This window comes from Staurois parvus, unplaced genomic scaffold (assembly GCF_062004578.1).
Source record: "Staurois parvus isolate SC_StPar_1 unplaced genomic scaffold, SC_StPar_1.0 ptg000877l, whole genome shotgun sequence".
Classification (NCBI taxonomy): Eukaryota; Metazoa; Chordata; class Amphibia; order Anura; family Ranidae; genus Staurois; species Staurois parvus.
Window position 1 is genome coordinate 229,550 of NW_028318673.1, and position 16,865 is coordinate 246,414.

Genomic DNA, 16,865 nt, shown 5'->3' on the forward strand with positions numbered 1-16,865 from the left:
CTTTCTCCACACCTGGAGTGTGCTGAGTTCTTGGAGAACGTCTACACAGTGTTTCCAGATTGGCTTTATCACCCCAACGAGCTCGCTCCAGTTCATGGATGTCATCATTATGTTTGGAGGATCTCACCAGTCAGGAGCCTTTCCTGTCATCCTACATGTTCCCTTCTGAGGATTGTTCTATCCTTCCAAACAAATGTATGAAATCATGGATGAGTCCTCCTTCTATGTGATCTAGAAGATCTTCAATCACAATGTCTTTATGGATGAAGTGGATGGCCCAGTTTATTACATCTTTGTAATTTATGTCTAACATCTTCATTATGAGTGGATTGATATATATTCTTATGCTTTAGGATGTATTTTTGCATTTTCTTCAACAAAAGGATCAGTTTTGGTGGTATCTGTTTTATTAACTATACATTTGGTTTTTGTGTTCTGTGTTTTTAAGACTTTTTTTATATGTAATAAAATATCTTTATTAAACATAAGAACTATTTATTATTATTATTTATTATTTTTGAACTTCCCTGGTAGCCCTGTAAGGTAGATATTTTTATGTTTCTGCAGTTCCTCTGAAATCCACAAGGAGGTGATCTCACTTATACCCAAACAGAAGGTCTATATGGAATACAGAAAGGAAATGATGTCAGGTACAAACAGGAAGTGATGTTGGGTAAAGACAGGAAGTCATCTGGAATAAAGACAGGAAGTTCCATATGGTAGAAACCAGCAAGGAGACGTTGGTGAAAGTGGCAACAGAGGAGGTAATAAGCTGTTATTTCCTATTTACACCCAGTAACCCCCCGTCATGTCCATCCTCTTCCTCCATAGTCATGTCTGTCCTCTTCCTCCATAGTCACTGTGACATCTTTTATCTCCAGACGATGATGATACACATATATAGTGTGGGAACCCAGATTAACCCCTTCAGGGGCAGAACATTCCCCCACTTCCAGGCCGGAACATTCTCCTCATTGTGAAGATAAATTCTAGTAATATGGTCCTCATGGATGAAGGGGAGCTGAGGGGTCTCTTTTGGGGTACAGAGGATGGAGGACTTTGGGGCCCATTGGAGGGTAGTGGATCCCAAGTTCTCTGAGGGGGTAGAGTAGCTGAAGGACTTTGGGTCCTTGATAGGAGATCTCTGAGAGAAGAGGAGGTACTATGGCTCAGGGAATCGCTGAGGTAGGGAGGGGGGCTGTTGGTCTATGATGGTCCTCCTACCTGAACTTACTTTCAGACCTCCTTACAGAACTCCAGCCAAGAAAAGAAGGCAACCTTCACCTTCTTACCATCTCACCGGTCAAATAATATTGTCCAAGTGGAATGGACAGTTCTTCACCCCTTGGTGGGCACTTGTTTCTAAAGGAGGTCTGTATGCTCAGCATAGACTAACAGGTAGTCAGGGGTCAGTGCTATACATCTTCCGGAGACAGTCCCATACGTTCCCATGACACAGGCTCTGGCAGTGCCCGGTGCTGGAATTCAGCACACCAGGAACCCACCACCACTCTGTACAATGTCCTGGATATTACAGTATATTTGGCAACCAAAGGTCTTCCCCCTGTTGTCCACCCTCCTACCCACACTGAGCTGCCATTGGAGGGAGGAGAACAGACTCCTCCCCAAAGCTCTCTCTGCTCCACCAGCAGCATTCTCCTGCTATCCAATCCAATCCCTTCTCTTCCTGCAGAGAGTGACAGTGACATCACTCCTGTCAGGCAGCAGGCTGCCGGAGATTGGGGCCTTGCAGCTGGATATCGGGCAATTATCCTGATTATCCAGCAACTCCAATCAAAAGTCATCAAGTTCCCCTTCCTGGACCTCATGATGAGCCGACATTGACCTCACAGCACTGCCTCAGAGCAAACAAGTCATAGGAAGGATCGTATTTATCATTCCTTGTCTGCAGATCTAAAACTCATCAAAACCAGTTCAGAGACCAAACAAACCCAACAGAGAAAAGGGGATTTCTGATCCAGCAAGCCCAGGACCCAGGACCTTGAAAATGTACTAAATGTTAAGCAGTCCCAGCGATGTGGAAATTTAGCAAAAAACTATTTATCCAAGGGACTAAATCGGGGTCCCAAACTACTTGTCCCTCATGACAATCTACTTGTCCTGATAAAAATAATAATGGAACCCAAACCATATATAAATCCGGTGTTTATTGTTCTACTATTCCTGAATGAGACGTTTTATCACTAAGGACTGTCAATGGCTGGATGTCCCTATAAAGCATGAAATGACTTTGCCAGGGTGGAGAATATGAAGGTTGATGCACATGGGAGCACTTGGGTGCTCAGTACAAGCACATGCTGAGCAGACAAATCAAGCTCCAGTGTCCTCCAGGATTGGATGATTTTGTTTTCTGTTCAGCCCACTGATTGGATGAACAATATGAGTAATGTATGGACTGCCTTAATGAGCCGACCTTAAAGAAGAATTTCATTCCAACCAGCAACTGTTGGGACAATGAACATCTTAGTCAGGTCTACATACAACATAATGTATAGAGTGCAGGGGCCAGGACTAAGTACAAACACAACATATAGAGTGCAGGGGCCAGGAGTAAGTACAAACACAACATATAGAGTGCAGGGGCCAGGAGTAAGTACAAAACACAACATAGAGAGTGCAGGGGCCAGGAGTAAGTACAAAACACAACATATAGAGTGCAGGGGCCAGGAGTAAGTACAAAGACACAACATATAGAGTGCAGGGGCCAGGAGTAAGTACAAACACAACATATAGAGTGCAGGGGCCAGGAGTAAGTACAAAAACACAACATAGAGAGTGCAGGGGCCAGGAGTAAGTACAAACACAACATATAGAGTGCAGGGGCCAGGAGTAAGTACAAACACAACATAGAGAGTGCAGGGGCCAGGAGTAAGTACAAACACAACATATAGAGTGCAGGGGCCAGGAGTAAGTACAGAAACACAACATACAGAGTGCAGGGGCCAGGAGTAAGTACAAAACACAACATAGAGAGTGCAGGGGCCAGGAGTAAGTACAAAACACAACATATAGAGTGCAGGGGCCAGGAGTAAGTACAAAACACAACATATAGAGTGCAGGGGCCAGGAGTAAGTACAAAACACAACATATAGAGTGCAGGGGCCAGGAGTAAGTACAAACACAACATAGAGAGTGCAGGGGCCAGGAGTAAGTACAAAACACAACATATAGAGTGCAGGGGCCAGGAGTAAGTACAAAACACAACATATAGAGTGCAGGGGCCAGGAGTAAGTACAAAACACAACATATAGAGTGCAGGGGCCAGGAGTAAGTACAAAACACAACATATAGAGTGCAGGGGCCAGGAGTAAGTACAAAACACAACATATAGAGTGCAGGGGCCAGGAGTAAGTACAAACACAACATAGAGAGTGCAGGGGCCAGGAGTAAGTACAAAACACAACATATAGAGTGCAGGGGCCAGGAGTAAGTACAAAACACAACATATAGAGTGCAGGGGCCAGGAGTAAGTACAAAACACAACATAGAGAGTGCAGGGGCCAGGAGTAAGTACAAAACACAACATATAGAGTGCAGGGGCCAGGAGTAAGTACAAACACAACATATAGAGTGCAGGGGCCAGGAGTAAGTACAAACACACAACATATAGAGTGCAGGGGCCAGGAGTAAGTACAAAACACAACATATAGAGTGCAGGGGCCAGGAGTAAGTACAAAACACAACATAGAGAGTGCAGGGGCCAGGAGTAAGTACAAAACACAACATATAGAGTGCAGGGGCCAGGAGTAAGTACAAAACACAACATATAGAGTGCAGGGGCCAGGAGTAAGTACAAACACAACATATAGAGTGCAGGGGCCAGGAGTAAGTACAAACACACAACATATAGAGTGCAGGGGCCAGGAGTAAGTACAAACACACAACATATAGAGTGCAGGGGCCAGGAGTAAGTACAAACACACAACATATAGAGTGCAGGGGCCAGGAGTAAGTACAAAACACAACATATAGAGTGCAGGGGCCAGGAGTAAGTACAAAACACAACATAGAGTGCAGGGGCCAGGAGTAAGTACAAACACAACATAGAGAGTGCAGGGGCCAGGAGTAAGTACAAAACACAACATATAGAGTGCAGGGGCCAGGAGTAAGTACAAACACAACATATAGAGTGCAGGGGCCAGGAGTAAGTACAAACACAACATATAGAGTGCAGGGGCCAGGAGTAAGTACAGAAACACAACATACAGAGTGCAGGGGCCAGGAGTAAGTACAAAACACAACATAGAGAGTGCAGGGGCCAGGAGTAAGTACAAAAACACAACATATACAGTTCCAAGAAAAAGTATGTGAACCCCTTGGGATTACGTGGAGTTTTGCATGAATTGGGCATAAAATGTGCTCTGAACGTCATCTAAGTCACAACAATAGAAGAACACAGTCTGCTGAACATAATACTACACAAACATTTCAATGGGGTTGAGGTCAGGACTCTGACTGGGCCACTCCAGAAGGCGTATTCTGTGCTGTTGCAGCCATTGTTTTGTTGAATGACTTGTATGCTTTGGGTCATTGTCCTGTTGCATCACCCATCCTCTGCGGAGCTTCAGTTGGCGGACAGATGGTCGTACGTTTTCCTGCAAAATGTCTTGATAAACTCTGGAATTCATTTTCCCATCAATGACAACAATCCGTCCAGGCCCTGAGGCAGCAAAGCAGCCCCAAACCATGATGCTCCCTCCACCATGTTTCACAGTGGGGATGAGGTTTTGATGTTGGTGTGCTGTGCCTTTTTTTCTCCACACATAGTGTTGTGTGTTCTTCCCAAACAACTCAATCTTGGTTTCATCTGTCCACAGTATATTTTGCCAGTAGTGCTGTGGAACATCCAGGTGCTCTTTTGCAAACTTCAAACGTGCTGCAATATTCTTTTTGGACAGCAATGGCTTCCTCCGTGGTGTCCTCCCATGTACTCCATTCTTGTTTAATGTTTTCCGTATTGTAGATGTGTCAACAAAAATGTTAGCATGTGCCAGAGATTTCTGTAGGTCTTTAGCTGACACTCTGGGATTCTTCTTTACCTCATGCAGCATTCTGCTCTGTACTCTTGCAGTCATTTTTACAGGACGACCACGCCTAGGGAGAGTAGCAACAGTGCTAAACTTTCTCCATTTGTAGACAGTCTGTCTTACCGTGGACACATGAACATCAAGGCTCAAGGAGATACTTTTGTAACCCTTTCCAGCTTCATGTAAGTCAACAATTCTTGATGGTAGGTCTTCTGAGAGCTCTTTTCTGTGAGGCATGGTTCACATCAGACAGTGCTTCTTGAAACCAGTAAACCCAAAACAGGTGTGTTTTTTAAGGGCAGGACAGCTGTCAGCAACACATCCAATATCATCACACTGATTGGAGTCAAGGTTGGCTCACTCCTGGCTCCAATTAGCTCTGGGAGAAGTCATTATCTAGGGCCTCTGTCAGGGATCCGGGTGTGACCAGAAATGTGTGGACTGACACAAGGAAGTAACAGGCTTCAGGAATGATATAATAACAATATAATTTATTATTGGCCACCCAAATATAAAACGCACAGTAAACACACCAACCTTCCACTAATATTAGTATGTGCAGGAACACAGGCGTAGTCAGGGCTGGAGAGGTGGAATGGTCAGGCCGGCCGTATGGTTCTGTTAACAACCGTCTGGTGGTACCTCTAGCAGTCCTCAGGACAGGATTCCCCAGGGTGCGGAGTCTAAGTCCCAGTCTGCTACTTCACCAGGGTCCCTGATGGTGGGGATGGACTTGGAGCAGACAGGAACCAGGTCACGGCCCAAGTACACCTGCTCGTGGTAGAGGGTACCGCCAGAGGTATATGCAGGTAGAGAGCCTGATGTGAAGAGGCAGAAGGTGTGAGCAGGGATGGCTGGATCCGTGCAGGATGGATGGATGAGTAATTAGCGTGGTCAGACGGGCCGGGTCGGTAACAGCGGGTCAGCGTGGTACTAGGCAGAAGAGTAGTCGGGTCACTCGCCGAGGTTGGTAACAGGAGTTCAGATCAGATTAGGGATGTCCAGGAGAGTAGTCAAACAAGCCAGGGATCAAGCAGGAGAAGTCAGCAGAGGGCAAGATCAGGCAGGGTCGGCAACAAATCAGATAGTCAGAAGAACAGGAACACAGGATACAAGGTACAGGGGCTCATGGGAAACAACACCAAGGCACTGATCACAGGCCTGGTCCTGCTTAAATACACCTCCTGCAATCAGCCTCAGGTGATGGCCTGATTGCAGGAGTGAGATTCTGGCTGCTGAGAGCACCCGCTGGCCAGCCTTGGTACTGCAGCCCACAAGGCAGGTGCGTCTCACCGCCATTGGTGAGTCCATTCCTGACAGCCTCACATACTTTTTCCTCCCTGCACTGTGAATGTTTACATGTTATGTGCATTTAAACCATGGCAACATCTAATGTTTGTGTAGTATTATGTTCAGCAGACTGTGTTCTTCTATTGTTGTGACTTAGATGACGTTCAGAGCACATTTTATGCCCAATTCATGCAAAACTCCACGGAATCCCAAGGGGTTCACATACTTTTTCTTGCAACTGTAGAGTGCAGCAGTCAGGATGAGCACCATGTTCACATAAGAGTCCCCCCTTGCATCAAAGTCCCCATCTTTACCCCCGCGGAGTCCCCCCCCTTACGTCAGTGTCCAGCGGAGTCCCCCCCCCCCCCCCCTTACGTCAGTGTCCAGCGGAGTCCCCCCCCCCCCCCCCTTACGTCAGTGTCCAGCGGAGTCCCCCCCCCCCCCCCCCTTACGTCAGTGTCCAGCGGAGTCCCCCCCCCCCTTACGTCAGTGTCCAGCGGAGTCCCCCCCCCCCTTACGTCAGTGTCCAGCGGAGTCCCCCCCCCCCCCCTTACGTCAGTGTCCAGCGGAGTCCCCCCCCCCTTACGTCAGTGTCCAGCGGAGTCCCCCCCCCCCCTTACGTCAGTGTCCAGCGGAGTCCCCCCCCCCCCTTACGTCAGTGTCCAGCGGAGTCCCCCCCCCCCCTTACGTCAGTGTCCAGCGGAGTCCCCCCCCCCCCTTACGTCAGTGTCCAGCGGAGTCCCCCCCCCCCTTACGTCAGTGTCCAGCGGAGTCGTCCCCCCCCCTTACGTCAGTGTCCAGCGGAGTCCCCCCCCCCCCCCTTACGTCAGTGTCCAGCGGAGTCCCCCCCCCCCCCCTTACGTCAGTGTCCAGCGGAGTCCCCCCCCCCTTACGTCAGTGTCCAGCGGAGTCCCCCCCCCCCCTTACGTCAGTGTCCAGCGGAGTCCCCCCCCTTACGTCAGTGTCCAGCGGAGTCCCCCCCCTTACGTCAGTGTCCAGCGGAGTCCCCCCCCCTTACGTCAGTGTCCAGCGGAGTCCCCCCCCCTTACGTCAGTGTCCAGCGGAGTCCCCCCCCCTTACGTCAGTGTCCAGCGGAGTCCCCCCCCCCTTACGTCAGTGTCCAGCGGAGTCCCCCCCCCCTTACGTCAGTGTCCAGCGGAGTCCCCCCCCCCCTTACGTCAGTGTCCAGCGGAGTCCCCCCCCCCCCTTACGTCAGTGTCCAGCGGAGTCCCCCCCCCCCCTTACGTCAGTGTCCAGCGGAGTCCCCCCCCCCCCTTACGTCAGTGTCCAGCGGAGTCCCCCCCCCCCCCCTTACGTCAGTGTCCAGCGGAGTCCCCCCCCCCCCTTACGTCAGTGTCCAGCGGAGTCCCCCCCCCCTTACGTCAGTGTCCAGCGGAGTCCCCCCCCCCTTACGTCAGTGTCCAGCGGAGTCCCCCCCCCCTTACGTCAGTGTCCAGCGGAGGTCCCCCCCCCCCCCTTACGTCAGTGTCCAGCGGAGGTCCCCCCCCCCCCTTACGTCAGTGTCCAGCGGAGGTCCCCCCCCCCCCCTTACGTCAGTGTCCAGCGGAGTCCCCCCCCCCCCCCTTACGTCAGTGTCCAGCGGAGTCCCCCCCCCCCCCTTACGTCAGTGTCCAGCGGAGTCCCCCCCTTACGTCAGTGTCCAGCGGAGTCCCCCCCCTTACGTCAGTGTCCAGCGGAGTCCCCCCCCTTACGTCAGTGTCCAGCGGAGTCCCCCCCCTTACGTCAGTGTCCAGCGGAGTCCCCCCCCTTACGTCAGTGTCCAGCGGAGTCCCCCCCCTTACGTCAGTGTCCAGCGGAGTCCCCCCCCTTACGTCAGTGTCCAGCGGAGTCCCCCCCCTTACGTCAGTGTCCAGCGGAGTCCCCCCCCTTACGTCAGTGTCCAGCGGAGTCCCCCCCCTTACGTCAGTGTCCAGCGGAGTCCCCCCCCTTACGTCAGTGTCCAGCGGAGTCCCCCCCCTTACGTCAGTGTCCAGCGGAGTCCCCCCCCTTACGTCAGTGTCCAGCGGAGTCCCCCCCCTTACGTCAGTGTCCAGCGGAGTCCCCCCCCTTACGTCAGTGTCCAGCGGAGTGTCCCATTTACATCAGAACTCAGCGGAGTCCCCGCCTCTTACATCAGAGCTCAGCAGAGTCCCCCCCTTACATCAGAGCTCAGCTGCTAACTGGACATGGAATAGGGAAGTGTGAAGCTCCTGGAAGAACAGGGAGGGGGGAGGTAGATAAGGAGAGAAGGGAAGGAGGTGGGGAAAGCTCCATGGTAGAGCAGAGATCGCTCACCCCCAGGCTGCTCTCTGCAGGCTCAGACATCGCCAATTGTACAACCGGATGGATCTTCAAATTTCCCGCTCACGGGGCAGTCACAGAGCAGAGGGGCGGGAAGAGGCGGAGCAAAACAGAATCTCTCTCCTCCCCCGTCTATGCGGGGAGGGAGGAGGGAAGTGCTCTGTCTGAACAAGTGTCACAGACACTGAGTGTGCCTAGCTGCTGCTTGCCTGCAACAGGGATAAATGTAAGAAAACATCCTGCACTGCGCCCGGAACTACATGTCCCGAGAGTCAAGAGATAGGATTTGTAAATTCCTGAGTCAAAACTAAATGTGTTCCCATGGGGGCAGTAATTCTTCAATGTCCAGCAACCCTCCTATTCCCCCCCTCACATCCACATCCTATTATTGTGTGACCAATACCATCCAAACGCCAGCCGACGCGACCCCCTCAACCTCATACATGTACCCCTCCTCCCCATACCTATCCCCCCTCTCTCGGTTGCACTCCTGAATGCTCGTTCGGTTTGCAACAAACTTACCGCCATCCACGACCTCTTCATCTCCCACTCCCTAAACCTCCTAGCAGTCACCGAAACCTGGGTACAGGCCACCGACTCCACTTCCCCTGCCGCACTCACCCATGGAGGTCTCATCTGGACCCATTCGCCAAGACTGAGCGATTGCAGAGGTGGTGGTGTCGGCCTGCTCCTTTCACCGCTGAGCACCTTCCAGGTCCTCCCTAACCCACCCTCTCTATCCTTCCCCTCCTTTGAGGCGCACTGCATCCGACTCTTCTCACCCACCCCCCTAAGGATCGCAGTGATCTACAGACCTCCTGGGTCCATACCCCACTTCCTGGACAACTTCGCCGCCTGGCTCCCCTTCTTCCTCTCCTCTGAGCTACCGACCATCATCCTCGGGGACTTCAACATCCCCATCAACGACAACAACCCGGCCACTTCCCAATTCCTCCACCTAACCTCCTCCTTCGCGCTCACACAGCACACTCAATCCTCCACCCACATCGATGGGAACACCCTGGACCTCGTCTTCTCCCACCTCTGTACCCTCAACCAGTTCTCTAACACCCCCTTCCCTCTCTCTGACCACCACCTCATCACGTTCTCCATCTCCCCTTCCCCCAACTCCCCCCCCCCCAAAAAATGCCAAACCATCACCAGCCGCAATCTCCGCAACCTGAACCCGGCCCCCCTCCACTCGGCTGCCGACCGCCTACACGACAGCATCCTCCCACTGTCATGTCCTGACATAGCCACCACCACGTACAACGACTCACTGTCAGCTGCCCTAGACTCTCTGGCACCCCTAACCACACGCATCATCAAACCCAGACCGCTCCAACCCTGGCAGACCGACAGCACTAAACGCCTGAAACGTCGCAGTCGCGCACTGGAGAGACTGTGGCGCAAAACCAGGTCCCCTCATGCATTCTCCCTCTACAAATCTGCCTTCCTCACTTACACCTCCTCCCTCCACGCCGCCAAGCAGGCCTACTTTGTTAACCTAATCAACACCCTCTCCTCCTGCCCTCGCCGACTCTTCTCCACCTTCAACTCCCTACTCTCCCCCCCCCCTCCTCCACTCAGTACCTCACTCACCGCCCACGAGATTGCCACCCATTTCTGTAACAAGATTGACGCTATCCGTAAGGACATTGTCAACTCGCAATATACCTCCCCACCTAGCCTCCCCACCCCCATCACCCCTTCTTCTCCCCCCTCCTCTGCCCTCACAACCGCACTGCCCTCCACCTCTCCCAAGGCCCCGCCCACCGTAACCCCCCCTGCACTGCACTCCCTCAGCCCTGTCACTACTGAGGAAGTCGTCAAGGTCCTCTCAGAAGCCCGCCTCACTACCTGCCCCCTGGACCCTATCCCCTCTCAACTCCTCCGGTCACCCCGCTCTTCCCTCATCCGCTCCCTTAACCACATCTTCAATCTCTCCCTCTCTACTGGCGCATTCCCCTCCCCCCTAAAGCACGCACATATCACCCCCTTCCTCAAAAAGCCCTCCCTGGATCCCGCGGACCCCAACAACCTCAGACCCATCTCCCTGCTGCCACTCACCTCCTAGCTCCTTGAGTGCATAGTCTACGATCGCCTAAGCGCCCACCTTACAGACAATAACCTCCTTGACCCATTACAGTCCGGCTTCCGTCCCCTACACTCCACCGAAACCGCCCTCCTCAAAATCACTAACGACCTACTAAACGCCAAAGCCAAGGGCGACTACTCTGTCCTCCTTCTCCTGGACCTCTCTGCGGCCTTCGACACAGTCGACCACCCCCTCCTCCTTAATAAACTACTCTCCCTTGGCATCAGAGATACTGCTCTCTCTTGGTTCTCATCCTACCTATCCCGATGCTCCTTCAGTGTCACCTACAATGGTACCACCTCCCCCTCCCTCCCCCTCTCTGTTGGGGTCCCCCAAGGCTCTGTCCTCAGACCCCTTCTCTTCTCCATCTACACCTCCTCCCTGGGCACACTCATACACTCCCATGGCTTCAATTATCACCTCTATGCTGACGACACCCAAATCTACCTCTCCATCCCCCACCTCACCCCCACTATCTCCGCCCGCATCACTCACCTCCTAAACGACATCTCAGACTGGATGTCGCTACATTTCCTCAAGCTCAACCTCTCCAAAACCAAACTCCTCATCTTTCCCCCTGCCCACATCCCCCCCCCCCCCCCCAGCCTATCCATCACCACCACCAACACCACTATCATTCCCGCCCCGCAAGCCAAAGTCCTTGGCGTCATTCTTGACTCGAACCTCTCCTTCCTCCCTCATGTCAAATCACTTACAAACACATGCAGGCTCCATCTCCGCAACATTGCCAAGATACGTACCTTCCTCACCCCAGACACCACCAAACTTCTTGTACACTCCCTCATCATCTCACGCCTTGACTACTGCAACTCCCTCCTCACCGGCCTACCCAAGTGCAGGCTATCCCCGCTCCAGACCATCCTGAACTCAGCGGCCAGACTCATCCACCTCACCACCCGCTCCACCTCTGCCACCCCCCTCTGCCTCTCCCTCCACTGGCTCCCGATTGCCCAACGCATCAAATTTAACCTTCTAATCCTGACCTACAAAGCCGTTCATAACACTGCCCCTGACTACCTCACCAACCTGATCCCCAAGTACTACCCTACCCGTACCCTTCGCTCCTCACAGGACCTCCTTATATCCTGCTCCCTGGTCTCCTCCTCCCATGCACGACTGCAGGACTTCTCCAGGTCCTCCCCTATCCTCTGGAACTCACTGCCCCAATCCATCCGACTGTCGCCTTCCCTCCCCACATTCAGGCGCTCCCTCAAAACCCATCTCTTCAGGGAAGCCTACCCCACCTAACGGCCATCCTCCCTCATTCCTCCCACCACTTCATCCCCCTCAGCCACTTCCTACTGTACCATTACCCCCTCCCTCCTAGATTGTAAGCTTGAAAGAGTAGGGCCCTCTTACCCCTCGTGTGCTGTCTGTTTTTGTTGAACTGTGCCATGTATTGTCCCCCCTATTGTACAGCGCTGAGCAAACCCTTTGGCGCTATATAAACTCCATGTAATAAATAAATAAATAATAATCATTCTTACTTTCATTTCCCAAAGTTATCCGTCTACAATGAGACCTGTATAGATCACATGATGGCACCAATGAGGATGGAGGAGGACCGGAGTCACATGACTGAGAAGATACTAAACCTCACCCTGGAGATCATCTACCTGCTGACCGGAGAGGTGAGGAGGATTCTGGGAGGTCACATGACATCACTCTCATCTCTATTAATAAAACACAGACCTGACCGGAGAGGTGAGGAGGATTCTGGGATTCTAACATGATATTCCTATTGGTTCCTCAATACAGAGATTGAAGTCAGGTGATCATATGACCATCACAGTGCCTCCATATGACTCCCTAAACCCTGAGAGACACAACATGCAGAAGATTCTAGAAGTCACCAAGAAGATGATGGAGCTGCTGACAGGAGAGGTGAGCGGTGCCGGGAATTCTGGGACATTCTCCAGTAACAGACAAGGGATGTGTCTGGATGGTGACTGTATCATTGTGTGTGTCAGGTTCCTATAAGGTGTCAGGGTGTCACTGTCTATTTCTCCATGGAGGAGTGGGAGTATTTAGAAGGACACAAGGATCTCTACAAGGACGTCATGATGGACAATCAGCCGCCCCTCACATCACCGGGTAAGAGGAGACTTTATTGTAAAGGAGAGAGCAGTACGGAGGATCCACCTAGATCCCCCATCATCTGATAAACACATAGAAACAATGGATTCAGTCAGTGTGTGTGTTTCCTACAGATGGATCCAGTCATGGGAACCCACCAGAGAGATGTCCCCGTCCTCTGTATTCCTGGGATTCCACACAGGAAGATCACACCATCCCTCACCATTACAAGGTTGGTGGGATGGAGAATCTAGAACATGGACTTGTGGAGATGATGTGTGGATATTTTATGTGACCTTATATTTTACAGATTATATTTTCTCTCATTTCCTTGATTTAGAGTGGAGATCCAATCGATACAGAATTTGAGGTGAAAGCAGAAGAAGAAGAGGCGTATGTGAGGGATGATCAGCAGTCTATGGAGGAAGATGGAATAACGGGGATATTTATAGAGGAGGACACTCCTACAGAGATCAGCACAGGTGGGTCATGAACACTAAATCCATTCCTCCACCCATACTGCTCACTGATTGGTCCAGAGTAGGGCGGGGACTGGGTGATATCAGCCTGTAATCCCCTGGTCACTTTCCTGAGCTATGTTCCCCATCCTGCCTGATGGGGGTGGAGTCCTGGTTTGGGGGAACCAATCAGCTCCTGTCTAGTAATCCTCTTTGTCTTTGTACTTTAGTCCAGGGCCGGGAGATGAGGAAAACCTCCGAGGATTGTCTCACTTTGTCTCCAGACTGGAAAGTAGAAGATGAGGACATCACACAGTATAGTCCAGGAGAAAACTCGGCTCCCTCCAATGTCCATCCGGCACCACCCAGTGTAGATAGACCATCGGATTCTTCGTATCCTGAGGAACCTCAGACTGTGCGGGATTGGGCTGGCCTTCCAACAGGGAAGAACTTCTCCTGTCCTGAGTGCGGGAAATGTTTTTCACGGAAGTCCAATCTTTACACACATCAGAGATCTCACACGGGGGAAAAGCCGTATTCCTGTCCTGAGTGCGGGAAATGTTTTTCACGGAAGTCCGTTCTTTACACACATCAGAGATCTCACACGGGGGAGAAACCGTATTCCTGTCCCGAGTGCCGGAAATGTTTTTCACGGAAGTCCCATCTTTACACACACCAGAGATCTCACACAGGGGAGAAGCCATATTCCTGTCCTGAGTGCGGGAAATGTTTTTCAGAGAAGTCCACTCTTTACACACATCAGAGATCTCATACGGGGGAGAAGTCATATTCCTGTCCTGAGTGCGGGAAATATTTTTCACAGAAGTCTAATCTTTACACACATCAGACATCTCACACGGGGGAGAAGCTCTATTCTTGTCCTGAGTGTGGGAAATGTTTTTCACGGAAGTCCGATCTTTACATACATCAGAGATCTCACACGGGGGAAAAGCCGTATTCCTGTCCTGAGTGCGGGAAATGTTTTTCACGGAAGTCCAATCTTTACACACATCAGAGATCTCATACGGGGGAGAAGCCGTATTCCTGTCCTGAGTGCGGGAAATGTTTTTCAGACAAGTCCAATCTTATTGCACATCAGAGATCTCACACGGGGGAGAAACCGTATTCCTGTCCTGAGTGCCGGAAATGTTTTTCACGGAAGTCCCATCTTTACACCCACCAGAGATCTCACACAGGGGAGAAGCCATATTCCTGTCCTGAGTGCGGGAAATGTTTTTCAGACAAGTCCAATCTTATTGCACATCAGAGATGCCACACGGGGAGAAGCCGTATTTCTATCCTGAGTGTGTGAAATGTTTCTCAGAGAAGTACAGTCTTTCCAAACATCAAAGGTATCACACGGGAGAAGCTGCTTTCCTGTCCTGAGTGAGGGAAATGTTCCTCACTGAAGTCCTGTCTTCCCATACACCAGGGGTCCCACACAACCCTGGAGGTATATTAGTGCCTTGAGTGTGGGAAATGTCTTCTAGATGAATGTTGCTGGACATCCCAGCTCTGATGTGGGGAAGAAGCACACCCTGATATACACCTCAGATATACTCCATAGCTGATCTTCATCATGGCACAAACAGTTGATAAGGAGATGAGAGGCCCCCAAAGACATGGATGAAGTGCAGTAAATGTCGGGGTGCAGAGTGGTCAGTAGATCCTGGAAATGAAGGACACAACTTCAGCCCTTCTTGGGTGTCGGAGTTGCGTTTCCTGATAATGATATAGCGGGTTACAGAGCTAGAAGCCGGGAGAGCCCAGATCTCGTTATCGGGGAACTTTACACAGACAACAAGAACTTCTGAAGTTGATGTCCTTCATTTCAAGGCTCTACAGAACAGTGGTGACCCCGAAGCGTCTCTCTGTCTTCAGTCCATCCTTCTCCCATCCCCCAACAGGAGGGAAGGAGAACTCCGCCCCAAACTAGGCGGGAACTTTCCTCTCATTATTTCCCTTTGCTTCTGTGTGGGTTTGGGTGGTTGGAGGGAACACAGCTTGTTGTTCTATGTCTACATATGGGGTCTGGGTAGAGGGGATCAGCCGGAAAATATTTTTACTCTTTGATTTTGTGCAAATTGTTTCTGTTTTCACTTTGAAGGGCGATATTATGTGTGGTTTGTAAAAGGGATTGGCCCAATAGATACCACCCCAATAGATGAACTAATATGACCAGCATTCATTCAGCCATGTCCCATGTTGGTCTTTTCATACAGTGATTTCCTATGATCATTGGCTCCATCTAGTGGCCATAATGTGGTATTGAACTGTTTTTCCTGATTGAGGCATTTTGGAAGTAATACATTATTATGGCCGCTAGAGGGAGCTGATGATTATAGGAAGTCACTGACTATTAAAATACAGCCAGAATTTGTCACGGCTGGACACATGCTTGCCACACTCCCCCAACATATTTTTCACATAGACCCCTTAGTTTACTGTGTCAGGGGTGGTTTCATACAAATACCTGAGATCACACTCATACATTTTCAAGTACAGTAGACATTGAAGACATAAATTACATAAAACCACAGAATTAAACCATCCATTGATTTTAACCAAAAATACCTCAATTGGTTTTTAGATGACGCTAAGTATCCTAACAATTAGCACCATCTAGTGTCCAAATTGTCAGGGAACACCCGAACAATTGATTTAGTCAGATAAATCAATCAAATCACAGTGTCTCCAATACAAAAAATGATTTACAAAAATAATTTGACTTAATTAATCTGAAAACTTCTTTAAGAACTCAAACAAGATCTGTGTAGGTATAGACTGCAGAGTATGAAAATCAATATTTGTTTACATAAGTCACCTACAAACACCATAAATAATAGTCAGATTGTGATTTACACTGACACTAAGATGTTTCTGTAAAAGCTCTAAAATAGAGTGAATTAAATTTGATAATCAGTCTCCCTGTAAACATCATAACCAATGAAAACGGACAATAATCTGTCTCCTGCAGAAGGAATAAACTATGCAGAATAGTCCACCAGTATGGCCTAAGAACAGGAACATTTTTATAAATGACTTAACTTGAAGTGATGTTATCATGGGGAGAGTTATTAGGTTACACAAAGGAATGTGGCAATTGACTTACTAGTCTAAACAAGCAAAATCAACAGAAAATATATAATTACCCTCCAAGTATCAGGTCATCTTTTAGAGAACTGATGATCAGACTCAAAGATGGCTGCTGATTAATGGGTGGATTTGAGCTTCTACAAAATGGCGTCTCTTCTTCAGTTGATAAGTGTCTTTAGATGATCTGAGTGTGAGATGATGTCTACCTTCCAGATGGCTGTGTAGATGATCCTCCCTCTGTGAGTTTTCCTGCCGGTTTTATCTAGTTATGACTAATAGACTCATCAAATCTGAATAAACCTGGCCCAGAAGGCGGAACCTTCTCTGTGATTGGGGAATCTGATTATCTAACCCATGTTTACTCAAGCATTACCTCCCATGGCCACTGGGTGTCATCCTTGGATAAGAATTGTCTGGTCTGAGTTTATCTGGGGACAGAAGTAACTAATCTGTGATCGGGAAAAATGAATATTTCAC

At 50.2% G+C, this 16,865-nt stretch overlaps 1 protein-coding gene across 1 annotated transcript in view; it reads left to right on the top strand.

Moving 5' to 3' along the window:
• The window catches only part of LOC149443072 (uncharacterized), a 43,371-nt gene extending 28,508 nt beyond the window's left edge, over positions 1–14,863 (top strand). The window contains exon 3 of the mRNA XM_089655931.1: positions 14,142–14,863. Within this exon, the coding sequence (XP_089512057.1) occupies positions 14,142–14,604 (463 nt within the window). The 3' untranslated portion in view covers positions 14,605–14,863. The remainder of the gene's footprint in view (positions 1–14,141) is intronic.
• The last annotated feature ends 2,002 nt before the right edge of the window (positions 14,864–16,865 follow it).